Source organism: Emys orbicularis, chromosome 6 (assembly GCF_028017835.1).
Source record: "Emys orbicularis isolate rEmyOrb1 chromosome 6, rEmyOrb1.hap1, whole genome shotgun sequence".
In the NCBI taxonomy this organism is placed as follows: Eukaryota; Metazoa; Chordata; order Testudines; family Emydidae; genus Emys; species Emys orbicularis.
In genome coordinates this window covers 90084789-90101313 of record NC_088688.1, presented here as the reverse complement: position 1 = coordinate 90101313, position 16525 = coordinate 90084789, and the positions used below count along the sequence as shown (strand labels likewise).

Below are 16525 nucleotides of genomic sequence, written 5' to 3'. Positions count from 1 at the left end.
CTTCAAGCAATTCCAGGAACTCTTCAAAAGGGTGGCAGTCCCTGGACATATTCCTAGAAGAGGTACTTGAATCGCAGCACAAACTACTGGATATACTTCAGACATCTACCTCAGCAAAGATAGTGTTGCTGATTAACGATGCTATGATGAAGCCTGCCAAAACCATCTGGCAGTCACAAGCAACATCACCCCCATCATGCAAAAGATAGGATAAGAAATACTATGTGCCATCTAAAGGAGTGGAGTTCTTGTTAACACACACCAAAGGGGAAAGCAACACCATACTAGAACAACCCCGTATGACAGAGAATGAAGAGGTTAGACCTCTTTGGTCGCAAGGCATAGTCATCTGCAGCACTGCAGTTTCGCATAGCTAATTATGAAGCCCAACTGTCAAAATACACACACAAATATTTTGAGAATGTCAGAATTCATTGGCAGCTTACCGGAAGACAAAAAAGAACAATTTAAAGCCAACATTGCCGAAGGCCATCTCATTGCTAGGACAGCGTTGCAGGGCTCACTTGACTCTGCGGAAACAGCAGCACGCTCCATTGCAACATCAGCGATCGTGCACCGTGCATCAAGGCTCCATCTCTTGGGGTTCCCGAGAGAGGTGCAGTCAACAGTCGAGGACCTGCCCTTTGAAGGCCCAAAACTATTTGTGGCCAAAACTGAAGAGTCCCTTCATTCTCTGAAGGACTCTAGGGCAACATTAAAATCCCTGGGCATCTACACACCTGCAAATAAAAAGAAACAGGTTGGGTATTATACACAGAGATTCCCATTGTCACCGTACACACAACCGCACAGGCAGTTTGATCAACGCCACAAGCAAAGCAGACCAGACGTCGACAAAACCAGAATCAACCTTCGATGTCCCAACAATCCACCTCGAGACAGCACTCTTGGAGGTGTGGTCGAGGGCATCAGACAATCACTCATTCTAATGCTGGAACTATTTCCTGACCATTTGGATATAGCTTGTCACTGTTTTACCAAGTCTGGCACACCATCAGTGCAGACAAAGGGGTTTTGGAAATTATCCAAGCTGGTTATTTCATCCCTTTTATCTCCATCCCACCTCCCCATCTTCCCTCCTCATCCCTCTTTAGGGACCCCTCTCACAAGTACCTGCTGCAACAGGAAATAAACCACATTATACACCTAGGCGCAGTGGCACCCGTACCCACACAGCACAGAGGCAAAGGGTTTTACTCACACTATTTCCTAACACAGAAAAAGACGGGCGGGTGGAGGCCCATCCTGGACTTAAGAAAACTCAACAAATTTGTAAAACCCAATGTTTCAAAATGGTGACACTAACAACTAAAATTCTAGCATTAGAAAAGGGGGACTGGCTCTCGGCCCTCAATCTACAGGACACGTATTTCCATGTTACCATCCATCCATCACACAGAAGATTCCTAAGGTTCACCCTAGGAAAACAACATTTCCAATACAAAGTACTATGCTTCAGCTTATTGACCGTCCCAAGGCCTTTCTCCAAAGTTTTAGCAGTGGTGGCAGCTTACCTCTGCAGACATGGAGTCATGATATTTCCATATCTGAATGACTGCCTCATAAAGGCACCAACACAACATGAAGCAATAAATGCCACACAGAGTACGATAACCCTTTTTTATGATTACAAATAAACACACAAAAAGTCAACACTGATATCTGTCCAGAAACTGTAATTCATGGGAGCTGGTCTCGACTGTTCAACAGCTACAGCAACCCTACCTCATCAACACTTCATCACACTCATCAACTTAATATCAACAGTGACAGACAGTCCACAAACATCTGCCAGAAAAATGCCTACAACTGTTGGGACATATGTCAGTAACGATGTTTGTCGTCAGACACGCCAGGCTACCCATGAGATTGTAAAAACCGACAAGAAAGGAGCACAGAGGAAAAAACTACTAATGGGAGGAGAGGAGGGGAATCCTGTTCACGAGTTAAGACAATGGATTTTTGTACTGTAACTGTAGAGATACAAACTGCATCCTTCACCTAGGAGACAAGCTGACAGCATGCATCTCTTATGAACAGAGGGTCACAGCCAACCTTGCTGCTAAAAGCTGGGACAAAGATTTTTTGGGTGAGACAACCTTTATGAGACAGGAAAAATGTATTAGTTAAGTTTAGGCCCTGGCTCTTTTTTTGTTAAGTAAACTTAGATTTGTTCATAGTGAAAACAAGTATAAGTGTTGTGTGTTAAGCTGAGCTGTGGTCTAAGGAGTAACTGAGAAGCTGTGGTGTACTGTCCCTTTGGGAACAGCAGGTCTGGTAATTGTGTGAGTGTCCAACGGTTTAGGGACTGGACACTGCAGGCATGCTTGGAGGACTCGGGTGTTGGAGTGTGCCTATCACTAACCTGGAAAGAGTGAGTGGGGCCTGTGGAGGCCTGGAGGGGAAAGTTTGTGTTGCCAGTAGCTGATGGAGTCAGAGAGTGATCCACATGTAGTGTTGTTGTAGCCGTGTCAGTCGCAGAGACAAGGTAGGTGAGGTAATATCTTTTATTGGACCAGCTTCTGTTGATGAGAGACTCTAAGGTATGTAAAGGAGCACACCTTACCCTAGGGAGATTTGCACTACATTATGGGCTAGCAGAGGAATATTACAATCAACCGCTGTTTCTGTGATACCATCAGCAGTGCTCACAGAAAGAGCTTGGGGATTATTATAGAATGTTACACCTTAGAGTGTTGTGGTACACAGAATTTTAGGCTACCACCATATAATTCTATCCAAGGCACCTGCAAGGATTTAAGCATGTGAAGTAAATGAGACTACACAGTGCATGAAATTAAGCAGGTGCCTAAGTCTCTGCAAGATCACTGACTAAGTAAATATAGCAACATAAAAACTCCAACTGTTTTCCTTAGCTGTGAAGACATTTTGGAATTCAATGTACAAAATGCTCCCTCCTCCAATTATATAAGCTTAATACCTTTACTCTTGTACCCTGACAATTTACTAGTGTATAAGAAGAATGAGACTATATATGGAGACAGACTTACATTAGTCTGGAAAAATGAAGTAAGCACTTGATTTGATGCATCTATTTAATAAAAGTTTTGCATTCAGTGAAAGACTATTGTGATAATGGCAAGGGGTGATTATGAAATGAAACTGAAAGCAGTGAACAAGTATTTCTTACCACTATTCTTCAGACTTTCTTGTACAAGTAAGAGAACATCTGGTTGAGCCATCTGTGAAATGGAATCAAAACAACAGAAGTTTATTATTTAAACTACTGAAAATTTTGAAAAATGTAGTTTTTAATGATGGATTTTTAATACTTTCATATTGAAAAGACAGAGGAGGATCTTGTGGTTGGCGCAGGATCACTGTGACACCTAAGGCAAGTCACAACATCTATCGCTCAGTTTCCCAATATGTAAAATGGGTATAAATATCCTGATCTGCCTCACAGGGTTGCTGGGAGGTGAGGTTTAACTCATTAGTGTTTGTGAAGTGCTTTGAGTCCCTTGGACTGAAGATGCTATTAGCACAGAGTAATACCACTACTACTACTACTTTAACAACGGATTAAAATGATTTTAGTTAAGATACAGTTAACGATAGCTCCCCTTGGATCGATACATTTTTGTAAATAAAAATCCCATTACCACTTGGCACCTTTGTTATTACTTGCTTAAATGTTACTATAAAAGTCAATTAAAGCCAATTTTACATCTATAATAAAAATGTGCTCACTTACATTGGCTGGAAACTGGACATCAATGTTTACGTCAGAAGTTTTGAAACCAAATCTGCTACAGGAGGAGCCGTACAGCCTTAGCGAGCAATCTGCAAAGAAAGGAATTTTTTGAATTTACTCAACATCTTAATCCAAATCTTGGGTTGGAGTGCAGCCATTTTGCAATGCCTTGCCAGCAGATTCTAGTCCTAGAACTGATGTAGAAAGCCATCAGAGGATCACCCCAATTGTGAAGTATCTTTCAGTAGCATAACAGTTCCTACACCTTATCCCTACAGCTGGTGAAGGGATTAAGCCACACCCAACAGGGCATGGCTTGGGCCTCCTTTAAGCCCTGCTGATTCCCAGCCACTAGGTCAGTGGCAGTTAATGTAATTTAGAGCAACCTTCAGGCCAAAATGTTGGCACTACGTCACCAAGCAGAACATAAAAATCAAATTATATTAGTGGTACAACTTGTCAAAATTTTAGAGATTAAGTTACTCTTGTGGAGAAAGATGCTTTTTCTTTTTAGTATATTTGACAATCAAACCAAATGGCAGAGTTATACCTGGCAATTTTTGGTGCAATAAATCTTCCATCGCTGTTTTAATTTTGAGTCTTTGTTCCAAATCCTCATTACTTAAGCCAAACTCTTGCACTACGTTTTCAATGGCAACACCAATAGCTTGTATCTGGGAAGGTGTTGGTGGAGGCAGGGTAGTCAGCAGTTCTTCTTCTTGCTCTTCCTTCAAGGACAACCATATTTTAACATATTTAAATGACTCTCTTCAATTGCTTTAATGAGGTAGGGGTAGGTACACACAACCTACCGCCATAAACATTTCTGTCTGCCCATATATATTATGGAGCTAGTAACCAGTTTCAAACAGTTGATGTGTTAGGACACAATTAAGGTCTAGAGAAACCAGGGTAGGTAGAAAGAATTATTGGATATCTTCTATCTAGATAAAGAGTTAGAGACTTCACGAGGCTTCAATAATTTACAAAAATCCATACACCTATATAAAAGGCATAGAAAAACATCCCTTTCTCCTTATAAGGACTGGTATGGGATAATGAAGTTGAAGACAAAAAGGAAACCCTGTATATGCCTTTCAATTCCTTTTGTCTTCTGGGGCAAAGGCGGGGAAGAAGGGCAGGCGCAGCAGGAGTTTCTTTCAGTAATAATAAAATGTCAAATGCAGTTATGCTGGCAATAGTTTCAAATAAATATAAAATATAAAGCTCTTATTTTAATTATTGATATATATTCTCTCATACTGGAGTATTCAAGAACCTTTTCATTTTATCTAGGCTATTTTCAAAATGCCAATTAAAATTTTTAAATTCATTCTTACCAACTCATTCTAAATCAAGTATATTATGGCTGTCAGAACTCCAGTAAATGACATATTAAGAAGAGAGCAGATACATTTAATTATACTATTACACAACTCGTGAACAACAAATAAGGTTAAGTTGTTACAGCTTTTTATTACAAAACTTCAAAAGTTATGACCTACACAATAATACTGAATCATCATTAAAGGGAGCTTTCATTTAATGTATAGTTATTAGGAGATATCAGTAATCTCCTAGAGGCAGTCCTGAGTTCACTCTATGCTGGGAAAAAAGTCTCAAACTACGTATTTGTTGCTTTTACCAATATCAACGGACATTGGTAGACATTATATAGAGAAGCACTCTATGTAACACTAGCAGAATATTAAGCATGGTAAGAACAAGGCAAGACTTCAGGGTTAATATAATTGTATCATCATTAGCAGGATAACAATACTTAAACAAATATAAAGCATGGATTTGTAAAAGTGTCATTAACTCACCTTTATGTTTTTCTTGTAATTCTTCTCTTTAATGTGTTTATGAGTAAATGTCACTGATTCAATCAAAGCATCACATAATTTGCAGGTATACTTGGCTGTTGGGTAGTTTCGAGGACACTAAAATTGAGATAGGCAATCAACTAAGATATAGAAAGATGTTAGCTTCATTTAACACATCTGGCAAGGTCAGTTAGATTGTCCTAGGACAGGGGTGGGCAAACTTTTTGGCCCGAGGGTCACATCTGGGTGGGGAAATTGCATGCAGGGCCATGAATGTAGGCCTGGGGCAGGGTTGGGGTGTGGGAGTGGATGCAGGGTTCAGGGCAAGGGGATGGGGCGCTGGAGGGGTGCGGGATGCAGGAGGGGGCTCAGGGCAGGGGATTGGGGTACAGGAGGGGGTGCGTAGTGTGGGAGAGGGCTCAGGGCAGGGGGTTGGGGCGCAGGAGGAGTGCGGGGTGCAGCAGGGGGCTCAGGGCAGTGGTTTGGGTGTGGGCTCTGGCCCGGCGCCACTTACCTGGAGCGGCTCTGGGGTGGCAGGGGCACACAGTGGGGCTAAGACAGGCTCCCTGACTGCCCTGGCCCCGCGCCGCTCCTGGAAGCATCCAGCACCACATCCCTGCAGCCCTTTGGGAGGGAAGGGGGACAGAGGGCTCCGCCATTGCCCTCGCCTGCGGGTACCTCCCCTGAAGCTCCCATTGGCCATGGTTCCCCAGCCTTTATAATTGCTGGTAACCAGACTCCCGAGGCCCCACTCCTGCTCCGCCTCTTCCCCCAGGCCTGCCCCCTTCTCTGCCTCTTCTTCCCAAGACTCTATCAGCATCGCTCGCTCCTCTCCCCTCCTCCCCATCACTTGCTGGATCGTCTCAAGGAGCCTGCCTGCAGGTAGGAGGTGGCCCCAGCTGAGCAGAGGCTAGTGTGACATGGCACCTCCCCCTGCCCTGTGGTAACCGAACTTTTGGTTTGGGTGCCATTTAGGGTTGCCAGGTCCCCTATTCGACCAGACTTCCTGGTCGAAAATCAGGCATTTGGCAACCCTAAATGGCACCCGGACACAGATGCCAAAAAACGGACTGAGACGGGTGGCAACCCTACCTAACCCTAAACCTAGGGCCAAGCTATTTGAATATTACATAGAGAGATACTTGGAAATTCGAATACTAAATGTAGTCAAAAGCAAGGGTACACTAAGCCTCTTTTTATTCATTTCCAGCCACTGAACACTCATTTTGTTAAAATGTTATGGATTGGATCACTAACAGACCCTTTAGCTTAATAAAGTGCAATTCTTCAGTAAAAGTGCAAGCCTTTGATCTTCAATTCACAGATTAAAACCTATGTGTTTTATACCCAGAAATGAAAGCTTCTTGCTCTTGTGGTATCACCCACTGTTCAACTGTACCAGTATATTGGCTACGATTGTCTAGAAACAATTAAAATAGCAAATTAAAAACAAGACAGTGATCCCTTTTAGCTACTTAGAAAAGGGAAGGAAAGCCTCTTTTCACCTCAAAGTAATCCACTTATGTAAAAACGGATGTACTATCTTAATGCAACTAAGTCTTGCAAAATAGACTGTATGATAAATTTGTTGTTTACACAGCTAAGCTTGTGGCAGAAGTCTAGGTGTAAATATACTATCTATGCTTTGTGAGCAGCTTTATCAGCATTTTTGCAACAGTAGTTACTGGTTTAAAGTGTACAAATAAAAAAAACAAGTGATCTTTGGCTCCAGCAGGAATGAGTAACTACAGGCCAGATTTTCAAATGAGAGCCAGGATTGCAGCTCACCTCTAGTTTAGGCACCCTAGTAGTGGGCTCTTCCAAGTGCTTTTGAAAAATCTTTCTTACTCTGAAATGCTTCCACCGGCATCAGATTTTTTTCCTGCATTGATTTTTAGAAGCCAGCTCCACCAAGCAGAAAGAGAATTCATGCTCTGATATTTAGGAAGGTTGCCCTTGAACCGCGTATCTTTCAAGAAGCACTGTCAACTTTCATATTGCACTTTTTAAAAAACAACATTGCTATAAGGAACGCCTAAAATTACTAGCATTGAAAAAATTGGGATTTATTTTTCCAATTTATTTGGGCATTTGATAGCACTTTGTCTAGCTAGCTTCCCATTTGTGTAGGCCATCCCCAGCAAGAGGAAAAATTAAAACAAACCCAAACATTTGATTGTGAAACCACAAAAAATGGCAAGGAGTTTCAGCATATATAGTGTCTCAAACTACTTTTAATTGAAATGATTCAAACGAGATTTCAAGGTGATGAAAGGAATGCCATATCAGCTTCTGTCTAGGAATTGTCTTATGCTTTTTAACTCCTGAAAATGAAAAAATGCTGGTCTCTGTCCTCCGCAATTCCATCTCTCCCTAATAACGTCATCCTTCCTTCAGTCTGCTGCAATAGCTGGGAAAGACAAATCTCTGGTATTTTACTCATTTCTCAACTTTTTTTTTAAAAAGACATTCCTCCTCACCCAATAACTCCAGTGCCTGCATCTGCTGTTCACAGCTTTCGTCCAACAGCAGTATAAAAACATTCATTTCACTGATGCTCATAGAATGGCTTGACAAATTAGCCCAATGGCTAAGGATATGTCTACACAGCATTTTGGATCAAGCAGAAGTGAACCTCCCAGCCCACGTTTACAATCTTGGGCTAGCAGGACTCACACTAGTGTTCTAAAAACTACCTGTGTAGACAGCACTTTGAAGTTGTGGCTCAGGCTGGAGCTTGGGCTCTGAAACCCACTCCACTCCTTAGGCTTCAGAGCCTGTGAATTCAACAGCAGTTTAGTGGCCACCTTTCTTCTCTTCTCTCTCAAGAAAACAAGCCAGTAGCTCTCTAGCTTCACTCAGTCCACTCACCTGGTCAAAATATCTATTCATTCAGTTCAAGGGAGTTTTCAAACTCTGGCTCTCAGGGTTCTGACAGGCAGCCATGAAACTGATCACAGCCTTGTTAGTGTCACTCTTTTATAGCTTGGCAAAGCTACCAGCAACAGAGCCCTCTCCCTGCAAACTGAGGAAGATAATACTGCATCTGTTTACATCATGGGCTAAAAACTTAAAATCCTGCAGAAAGTGATGGGAGAGGGGTCAGAAGACTTTTTAACATTGTTGAAGAGCATGTGAATCACACAGTGGAAGTTTGAAAATTAACAATAGTTTCCAGCTACTCTAAGAATTCACCAATGCGAGATTTGTTTAGAAGTCTCTCAACAGCCAATAAATAAGTCAAAACTTGGAAAAATCTAACCACCCACATGCCAATAGCAAGTAGGAAATATTCCTGGCAAGCAGGAGGTCTAAACCAGGGGTGGGCAAACTATGGCCCGTGGGCTGGATCCGGCCGCTGAACGTCCCTGCGGCCCCTTGCCTCCAGGCACCTCCCCTGGCAGCTCCCATTGGCCGGGAACGGGGAACCACGGCCAATGGGAGCTTCGGGGAAGGTACCTGGAGGTGTGGCAAGGGCAGCACACGCGGATCCACCTCCCCCAGGGGCCACAGCGCTTCCTGGAGCGGAGCGGTGCTAGGGCCGGGTAAAGGGAGAGGGACAGGGCAGGCATGCAGGAAGCCTGCCCTGGCCCCATGCGTGCCGCTGCCACCCCGGAGCCCGAACCCCTCCTGCACCCCGCCCCCCAACTCCCTGCCCTAAGCCCCCTGCCTGCACCGCGCACCCCTCCTGCACCCCAACTCCCTGCCCTGAGCCCCCTTGTACACCCTGCACCCCAACCCCCTGCTCTGAGCCCCTGCTGCACCCTGCACCCCTGTGCACCCCAACCCCCTGCCGAGCCCCCTCCCGCAGTCCACAACCCTCCTGCACCCGTTCTGAGCCCCTTCCTGCACTCCAAACCCCTGCCCTCAGCCCCCTCATATACCCCGCACCCCTCCTCTGCCCCAATCCCTTGCCCTGAGCCCCTTCCTGCACACCGCATCCCAACCCCCTGCCTCGGCCCTGCATACAATTTTCCCACCCAGATGTGGCCCTCGGCCCAAAAAGTTTGCCCACCCCTGGTCTAAACCATCAGTTTCTGCTCAACTTTAAAAAAATAAAATCTTAAGTTTCTAATCCTTTTGGGAGTCCTGCTTTACCACCATGTATGTAGCTTTAATGCTACTGTTCAGAACCCTGTGGGCAGCAGCGTAACTGGCAAGAATAATGTAAATTTCACTCAGCTGCCATTTAGAGAAAGCTATGACCAGAGACTGCAAGTATAACAACACCCAAAAGCAGACCCGCACAACCCACCATTCTTGCAGCAGACAAAAGGCCGGAGTAAGACTAGAGGAGCAGAGACCCCATCTCCATATAGCTGCAACAAGGCTGGGCAGAGTGTGCGTTTTCTCCCTACCAGCAGCAGGCTAGTGAGGTGTCCTTCAAATTTATCTGGTACCTACCAGCCAGAAGCTGATAGTAAACAAGGAATGAGCAAGCAGACTCTAGGGATAGTACTCTGCTAGATGTCCTAGTAGCAAAAAGGTAGAGAAGGAAGTCTGAATGGGTTTTCCCCATTTTGACTCTGTGTCACCCCCCCTCCCTGCCATTCTTTCATACTGACTCTCTAGCTCAGGAGTGGGCACCTTTTTGGCCTGAGGGCCACATCGGGAAATAGAAATTGTATGGCGGGCCATGAATGCTCACAAAATTGGGGTTGGGGTGCGGGAGGGAGTGTGGGGTCTGGGGTGGGGATGGGGATGAGGAGTTTGTGGTATAGGAGGGTGCTCTGGGCTGGGACCGAGGGCTTCAGAGGGTGGGAGGGGGATCAGGGCTGGGGCAGGGGTGCAGGAAGGGGTGCAGGCTCCGGCTGGGGGTGCAGGCTCTGGGGTGGGGCTGGGGATGAGAGGTTTGGGGTGTATGAGGGTGCTCTGTACTGGGATCGAGGGGTTTGGAGAGCAGAATGGAGATCAGGGCTGGGGCAGGGGATTGGGGTTGGGTGCAGGCTCCAAGCAGCGCTTACCTCAAGTGGCTCCCGGAAGCAGTGGCATGTCCCTTCTCTGGTTCCTACGCATGGAGCGGCCCCCGACCCTCCTAGCGCCGAAGCGGGGCCAGGTGGCTGCTTCCGGGAGCTGGTGTGGCCCCAGAACCGGCTGGAGTGCCGGAGCAGGGCCAAGCCGCATGGTGGGGCCCCTGACCCGGCCCCCCAGGTGGAGTGCCGGAGTGGGGCCAAGCCCCAGATCCCACTCCGCAGCAGGTGCTCGCGGGCCAGCATAAAACGACTTGCGGATTGGATCTGGCCCACAGGCCGTAGTTTGCCCACTTCTGCTCTAGCTAATGGCAGTAAAACATTTGAGCTCTGCAGTCCTGTCGTTATGCTCTTACAGAACTCTGCCTCCCCCTGATCAATATAAATGCTCTGATTAATGAAATCTGCATATCAAATAAGTGATAATGCGTGGAATTCTGCTGCTCATCATAAGTTAATACTAATTTTTGTGAGCACTGAAATAGCTGTTTATAAAACAACAATATGCAAAGTGAGTAAAAACTCCTATCATTATGTGATAGCTATAATATTGGTTGAGACCAACTAAATGGTAAACTAAGTATTTAAACAGAGTATAAGAAGCAACTCATCCCATGTTCTCACTGTATCAGCTTTCCTTTAGTTCCTAAAAATGAAATAAGAAAGCTATGAATTTCCATAAGAGGCCACCAAAAGGTTCAGGGTACATCTACACTGCAAAAGAAAAACAGAAACAAAAAACCACCACACCAAAACAGCCAGTCTCAAAGCCCAGGTCAACTGACGCAGGCTCACACTGTGGGGCTAAAAAGAGCAGTGTAGATGTTCTTGCTTGGCCTGGAACCCGGGTTCTGTAATCCACCGCCTTGCCGGGTTTCAGAGCCCAGGCTCCAGCCTGAATGGGAACATCTACACTGCTATTTTTAGCCCTGTAGCAACAACTCGGGTCAATTGACCTGGGCTCTGAGACTTGCTGCCGCAGGGTTTCTTTGGCAGAACAGACATACCCTTAATGCCCTAGATTAAGCTTCAATCTTGAAACCTGGTTCACTTATTCATTACGGGTTGCCCTCAGTTCAGTTCTGCTTAACCAGCCACAATGAGGCAAACAACAGTGCCTCTAGAAAAGACAGACAGTGCTTGAGAAGCTACCAGATGGAACATGGGAGCCAGAGGTTCCATGGCAGTTGACTGAGTGAAGGAGTTGAAGGGATGGGAAGACGTAATAAAAACTTGTTAAGGACAACTAAGGGCTGGTCTACGCTGAAAACTTAGATCGGCGTAGCTACGTCTCTCAGGAGTGTGAAAAATCCATACCCCTGGGAGATGTGGCTATGCTGACCTAACCCCTGGAGTAGACATTTGTCAGGGACACAACTCCAGGCTCTGGGTGTCCATAAACTTCTCAGTGCCAGAAGCTGGGACTGGAGGACAGGGGATGAATCACTCGATAATAGCCCTGTTCTGTTCATTCCCTCTGAAGCATCTGGCACCGGCCACTTGTTGGAAGACAGGATACTGGGCTAGATGGACCATTGGTTTGACCCAGTAAGGCTTTTCTTACATTATCAGTCACCTCATTTAAATCTCCAGAGACAAAATGCTATCATATACCAGTTTAACAAAATTCCCCTTTTATCAAGTTATACTAGTTCTCACTCACTAGCACTGCGCAATGGCACTGCAAATCTTCACATCAAGGAAGTTTAACAAAAGACAACGTCTAGATAGTTAAACTTTACAAAATTTAGCACAAGGGAAAAAATACACACTCCTCGCCCTTTTTGGGGCAAGGAGGGGCAGCAGGGGAAGAATAGAGACAAGTCATTCTTTGTTCTTTTTAAAAAACTAAAACCTTTCTAAACATGTGGTTTACACTGTTTCACCATCCAATTTAGTGCTTCTCTACTTGAAGGTCACTATGCTATCAGAATAACATTTTATGCCAAGATTGGTGAATATGTCTCTATAGTGTGGATCTTATTCTTCTCTCCTTATAGAGGAAAAGTTCCTATTCAAATCAGAATAAGCCTTCCATCCCTGCCCCCCATAACAACTTCCCATTTTACACAATAGTGTAAGGCTTTTATTTTAAAGTTACAGATTGAAACACGTACAGAAGTTACCTGCATGAGAAGATAACATATTAAGTTAGCTATTTTCCATGTTGTCTTATTCCCATTTCCTTTTCACTTTTTTTTTAGCTAATTTACTGAACAAGTTGTGTGTAAGTTTACCATGTGGTCTTGGAGCAAGTAATGTCAATTACTTGTGCAACTTCTTCAACACTGCCTAGAGATTGGAGAGATTTATATCAAGTTGTATCCTGGAAAAATGCAGAATATTAAAGTTGCAGACTGGGACATCACACTTGTTATTATATACTTGTCTAAAGTTTATAAAGTGATTAACTTATCAAACCAACAAGATGGTTTCATAGTACAACCAGTTTATAAAAACAATCTTTGTATCATATATTGTAACAATATTGCTTAAAATGCTGCCATTGAGTACAGTCGATACTTTGCAAGATAGAAGTGTTACGGAACAGAAATGGTTTTATTTAGTTTTTTGCATTAACAGTGAACCTTAAAGTTGTACTTTCCGGACAAGCACACAGTAATCGATTTTACTTTAAAAACTATGTAAAAAATGTGTTCATTACCAGTTTCCTTTCTGTGTGTCTGACATTTTTTCATTTAAGTCTTTCGGAAACTGTCTTTTTACATTTCTGCTTCCTGCACCTTCAACCTCACGAAGAGAGTCTTTTCTTGTCCTGTTAAGCACAGGAATCCAAACTGTAGATTTGTATTCTCTCCAGCTGTCTGAATTGCCACGATGGTCATCGGATATCCATTTCTTAATCTGGTCTTTTCGGGTATCATTTATTCTTACTCCTTGGTTCTGACCCATGTTTTTAAAAGAATTTGAGCTATTCAGAATACTATGTGGTCCTTTTCTGGGACTGGTTCCAAGTGACCTTGTGATCCCTTTTTCTTCTGAAAGCCCATATCTATTTTTTTTTTTTGCCATATCCATAATCCTCCATGGGATGGTAGTCTTGTTGTAAAGGGTTCCTCTTCAATTTCTCTTCATCTAAAACTCCCCTCTCCTTTTTTCTTTTGGCAAAGCAAGGTTTTGTGGCATCTCCCATTGTAATTGATTTTCAATAGAATAATTTGCACCTGGAAAAAAAAGAAAGTACTTTTAAATAATCAAATGTTTAACAACAGATTAAAGACGGGGGGAAAAGTATCAGGTTTAAGAAATGAGTAACTGATGGTTTTCCTCAGTACACCTTGCACATTGTTAAAAGACTAGACCTGTTTGCCAAAATATGAATTTATCAGGGCACCAAAACTATTTGCAAATATGGTAAATAGTTTAAATCAAAAAAGAAAATTTTTTTTACATGATGAAACATTTTATTTCAACATTCGTTTTGAAACAAAAGTTTTTTTCAACTTGGCAATCAAAACTTTTTTGTTTTGACCTATCCACCATTTTTCCCCCCTTTGCTTTTGGTGAGAAACCCACAAATAAGATCTATATCACTAAACGTCAAGCATTTGCATTTTCTTTTTACTGTATTTCTTTATTCTGTATCAAAGCAATACTACTAATTTAATTTGAAACTGAACTGTGCCTGTCATCATTCCCCCCGGAAGCTGTAACTCAAATTTAAGACAACATTTTGAAGGACTAAAACCAGGCATGAGTAAATGAAACATGTCACCCATCTGAAAACTATTAGGTTTAGATATAGCAGCACACACGTAGAGGAAGAAAAGGCTAGATGTACAAAGGTATATATAGACACTTAAAGATGCAGACAGGCACTTTTGAAATATCCAATGTGGCACCTAAGGTTATGTCTACACTGCAATAAAAAAAACCTGCAGCATTAAGTCACAAACCCTAGGTCAGCTAACTCCGGCTTGCAGAGTTTAGGCCGCAGGGCTAAAAATTTCAGTATAGATGTCCAGGCTGGAACCTGAGCTCTAAGGCCCCCCGCTTGTGTACACTGCAATTTCATACCCTTGTAGGCTGAGCTGCAGGAGCAGCTGTGGCCATGCTATGAGTCTTTTATCACAGTGCAGATGTACTCTGAGTGAGTTAGTCACTTAAGTCCCCATTAGGAAGCTAACCAGCTGAAGTGCTTTCATAAATCCTAGTAGGCCCTACACCTGCATCTTTAGGTACCTAAATACCTGTGTACATCCGACACAAAGACTTGAATTCTCTCTCTCTCATATATTCTATGAAACTTTCTATAAATAAGAATAGGTTATTTTCAAATGAAGTGGTCTAAACCACACAGACGTTGCACTTAAAATTAAGACATAATAAATTAGGTGAATACCTAGATGGATGTACTGGTACTAAATCCATGATTACACAGTGTTGTGGAGCTGCACAATTGCTCCAGGCTACTGGCTAAAGAGAGAGTTTTACACCCTTCAAAATAACTTTCCACACACTCCATAGATCAGGGGTCGGCAACCTTTCAGAAGTGCTGTGCCGAGTCTTCATTTATTCACTCCAATTTAAGGTTACGCGTGCCAGTCATACAATTTAATGTTTTTAGATGGTCTCTTTCTATAAGTTTATAATATATAACTAAACTATTGTTGTATGTAAAGTAAATAAGGTTTTAAAAATGTTTAAGAAGCTTCATTTAAAATTAAATGAAAATGCAGAGCCCCACGGACTGGTGGCCAGAACCCGGACAGCGTGAGTGCCACTGAAAATCAGCTTGCGTGCCGCCTTTGGCACCCGTGCCATAGGTTGCCTACCCCGCTATAAATTAACAAAGAATCTGCTATACAACTATATATTAGTGATCTAGCAACATGTTCACTCTCCATCCTCCCCGCCCCCGGCAGGACCTGACGGGCTCCAGCCAGGGCCGGCTCCAGGCACCAGAAGAGAAAGCACGTGCCTGGGGCGGCACATTGTAAGGGGCGGCATTCCGGCCAATCTTGGGGCGGCCAGCCCAGCCCTGAAGGGGCACGGACCCCGACGGGGGGGGGGCAGGAACTAGTGATCCCCGCTGCTCATTGTGCCGCCGGGCTCCCCCGGACGCGCCACTCCCCGCCGCCTGCACCGGCCTCCGCCTCCCGCGCCGCTCTGAGCCCGGCCCGGCCGAGCTGCCTTTAAAGGAGCGGCTGAGCCAGCACCTCCTGCAGCCCCCGGGCACTGGAAGGAGGGAGAGTTCTGCGGCGGCCCGGCGGGCAGCGGTGGCAGGGACGGTTCTGCGGCGGCCCGGCAGGCACTGGAGGGAGGGAGGATTCTGCGGCGGCCCGGCAGGCAGCGGAGGGGCGGGCCCCACTGATCCCGGCGCCGTTTGCACTGTGCGGAGCCCCGCTGCAATGCCAGCCCCACGCGGAGGTCGCAGACCCCAGCCAGCGCTGCCTGTGTCGGCCCCCTTGGAACCTGCCCGGCCGGGAGAGGCACCCCAAGGCCGGAGGGGGGAGCCCCTCTCGCCCAGCTGCAAGCGGACTGCAGCGCCTGGCTGCCCACGGGCGGAGGGAGCGGGCGGGTGCTGCCCTTTACCCCCCTGCAAGCCGCCTTGACTGCCCTCCACGCGCTCCCTGCGGCTGCCGTTTTTTTTTTTTTTTTTTTGCTTTGGCAGTCCCGCCGCTTTTTTTTTTTTTTTTTTTTTGCCTGGGGCGGCAAAAAAGCTAGAGCCAGCCCTGGCTCCAGCAAGGACAGCGGATACGCCAGCCTCGCTCACAGCGGGCGGCCCTGTCCCAGACACTGCGGGGGGAGGGGGAGTAGGGACATAAGGCCAGGGGGCGAGGGAAGCTACTCCGCGGTCACCGCCGAGAGGGGGGGTCAGGCTCGGGAGCCCAACACCCGCGGAGGGGTCGTGGGAGGGGCTCGAGCAGAGCCGCGGATCTGGGAACGACACTCACCCTCGGCTCTTCCGGTTATTGCTCCCTCTTCATTGTGCCGACTCGAGACGGAAGCGCCTGAGGTCCTGCACAAAC

The 16525-nt window shown here is 45.2% G+C and overlaps 1 protein-coding gene across 3 annotated transcripts; it reads right to left on the bottom strand.

The window, feature by feature from the left end:
* Positions 1–450: 450 nt before the first annotated feature.
* Positions 451–16521, bottom strand: LOC135880285 (terminal uridylyltransferase 7-like). 3 transcript variants are annotated; one of them, XM_065406529.1, is made up of 8 exons: positions 16451–16521; positions 13198–13717; positions 12770–12858; positions 5563–5679; positions 4287–4464; positions 3737–3825; positions 3173–3224; positions 451–740 (listed from the first exon to the last, which is right to left on the bottom strand). In XM_065406529.1, the coding sequence occupies exons 3-8, from the start codon at positions 12770–12772 to the stop codon at positions 733–735; spliced, it is 447 nt and encodes a 148-aa protein (XP_065262601.1). In that variant the 5' UTR covers positions 12773–12858; positions 13198–13717; positions 16451–16521; the 3' UTR covers positions 451–732. The 3 variants fall into 3 exon arrangements, with proteins under 3 accessions (XP_065262601.1, XP_065262602.1, XP_065262603.1); XM_065406530.1 differs by having other exon boundaries at positions 12770–12824; XM_065406531.1 differs by lacking the exon at positions 16451–16521 and adding an exon at positions 14896–15204.
* Positions 16522–16525: the final 4 nt, after the last annotated feature.